Source organism: Papaver somniferum, unplaced genomic scaffold, assembly GCF_003573695.1.
Source record: "Papaver somniferum cultivar HN1 unplaced genomic scaffold, ASM357369v1 unplaced-scaffold_123, whole genome shotgun sequence".
Classification (NCBI taxonomy): domain Eukaryota; kingdom Viridiplantae; phylum Streptophyta; class Magnoliopsida; order Ranunculales; family Papaveraceae; genus Papaver; species Papaver somniferum.
The window spans coordinates 5,136,065-5,138,519 of NW_020621381.1; the positions used below are offsets into that span (position 1 = coordinate 5,136,065).

The following is a 2,455-nucleotide window of genomic DNA, read 5'->3' on the forward strand; positions in this document are numbered from 1 at the left end:
ATCGAGATGCAGAGACAATGGAATTCGTCATCAACTATTAGATCTGAAGATTCAACAACAAAAAGTGAGAAAGATAAGTTTCTCCCTTCTAATCCTGTTTAATTCAATAAAAATTCCTAGTTATGTGATCCGAAAATAAAATTGGCTCTAATTTTTTTGTTTCGAAGCTACTTCAGGTAAGGTTTTCTATTTAATTCAATAGGTTTTCCTGATTTAGTAGTTCTACTTTCTTAGTTTGATAAGGTTCTGATTTTTGTTTCGTTGACTTTATTCAGATCGGAGAAGAACATTATTTTTATTGAATCAACAGGTTTTGAATCTAGGTATGTTTAGGTTTGTTGTTTGTTTCTGCCGATTTGTTGATAATACTAGTTAAATTCTCCATTTAATAAAAACGCTGATCTCTCATAATTCTAATGGAGCTAGTTGTGGACTCTTGTTGGTGTTTTTATGTTGCTTATCTTGACTATATATGTTGAGTTTGGTTAACGAATCTATGGTGGTGTTGATGGTGGAGATGCAGAATTTGGAGGAGTATGAGGAGGATGTGGTGGTAGAGGTGGTGGTATTGGAGCAGGTTTGAAGGAGGATTTTGAAGTCAGTGGTGGTGTTTTTCAGAATTGATGAATTGAAGGAGATGATGAGAAGATAAAGGATGAACTATTTTAAGTTTCTACTACTGGTGCTAGTGGTGACAGGTAATTAGCTGATTTCACAAGGTTCTCTTCTTTTTTAAATGTTTATGTTTTTTTTTTTGATCAAGGTTAACTTGTTCTGATAAATTTACTACGGTAGCATCCCTGTCAATGATTGGTTTTTACTGTTGACTTATGCATCCTTGTAAAGGTAGTATATGGATTTTGTAATGTATATCAAAGGGGTCAATGCTTTCCGTTGAATGAATGTATATCAAAAGGTAGTATATGGATATAGGTCTGCACATTACATCTGTTTAACTGCACATTAGACAAGCCATATGCATGACAGTTTGCACATTTAACTAGCATTGGCAGACTATATATGTGTAACTAGTAGTTACACATCTAATCAAATGTGTAACTTCTAGGTACACAAGCTAAATGAATGTGTATCTACTAGTTACACATGCAAATTAGATGTGTGACTTATAGTTACACATGTTAATTTGATGGTATATGCATATGTAACCTAATATGAAACTTCTATCTAACTGTAACATTTTTAATTTTACCTTCTTTTTGTAGAGTCTGCAACTCTGTAAGGGTGAACATTAAGTTTTGTATACTTGCTCTAGTTTATTCAGTTATGAGATAGATTTGACTATTCTGTGTCCATTGGTTTTTGATTTTTGGATGTCCTGTTTTGTTCATTTGTATGAGAAGTGTTCTAGCTGCTATGATACTGATATCATTTGCTTGTCATGTAGTTACTAAGAAGGCTGACCCCAAGGTGCTGGCTAACAAAGCTTCCAAGGCTGTCAAAGCTGGAGCATCAACCATTAAGAAGAAGGCTAAGAATATCTGCACATCAGTCATATTTCACAGGCCAAAGACATTGCAGAAGGCAAGGAATCCCAAGTACCAATATATTAGTGCACTACCAAGGAACAAGCTGGACCATTACCAGATCCTGAAATACCCACTCACCACCGAGTCCGCAATGAAGAAGATTGAAGACAACAAGAAGAAGAAAACAAGGATGCTTTCAAGAAGATGTACAACATCCAGACAGATAAAGTGGACACCGTTATCAAGTAAGCCTTCTTGATTACTTACGACTAGCTACTTCTTTTTCTTGAAAGGTAGTATATGGATATAGGTCTGGAATGGTTTCACTTAACTCATACATCTGTTTAACTGCACATCACACAAGCCATATGCATGACAATTTGCACGTTTAACTAGCATTGGCAGACTATGGATGTGTAACTAGTAGTTACACATGCTAATTAAATATGTAACTTCTAGGTACACAAGCCAAATAAATGTGTATCTACTATTTACACATGCAAATTAGATGTGTAACTTATAGTTACACATGCTAATTTGATGGGATATGCATATGTAACTTATAGTTACACATGCTAATTTGATGGGATATGTTATAGTGGTTATATTTATGAAATTGAGAAAAGAACATCAAGTCCTAGTAGTAGGGAGTAGTAGTGGATGCAGATTAGACTAATTAGATGCAGGTTATACTTATAGTTACACATAATAATTAGATGTGTAATTTCTAGTTACACATGATGATTGTATGTGTAACTTATGCTAATATGCATGTGTAACTATTGTTTACATGTGTAACTACTGATTACACATGCATTTTGTTTTCCTGGGTTCATATCTATACCCTGCTGAATCAGTTGTGTGATCATTTTTTGCGATATTAATGTGCTAGCACAAGGTTCCCAGGTGTTTGTATTATTCTGCCAGTATAATTACTGTCTGAAGCTTTACTTTCTGTTGCTTAAAAT

General features: G+C 34.3%; 1 protein-coding gene across 1 annotated transcript in view; it reads left to right on the forward strand.

Annotated features, from left to right (window-relative positions):
* The first annotated feature begins 581 nt into the window (after window positions 1-581).
* LOC113330995 (60S ribosomal protein L23A-like) overlaps window positions 582-2,455 on the forward strand; it is a 2,655-nt gene continuing 781 nt past the window's right edge. The window contains exons 1-2 of the mRNA XM_026577774.1: window positions 582-698; window positions 1,406-1,732. Of these exons, the coding sequence (XP_026433559.1) occupies window positions 656-698; window positions 1,406-1,732 (370 nt within the window). The 5' untranslated portion in view covers window positions 582-655. The remainder of the gene's footprint in view (window positions 699-1,405; window positions 1,733-2,455) is intronic.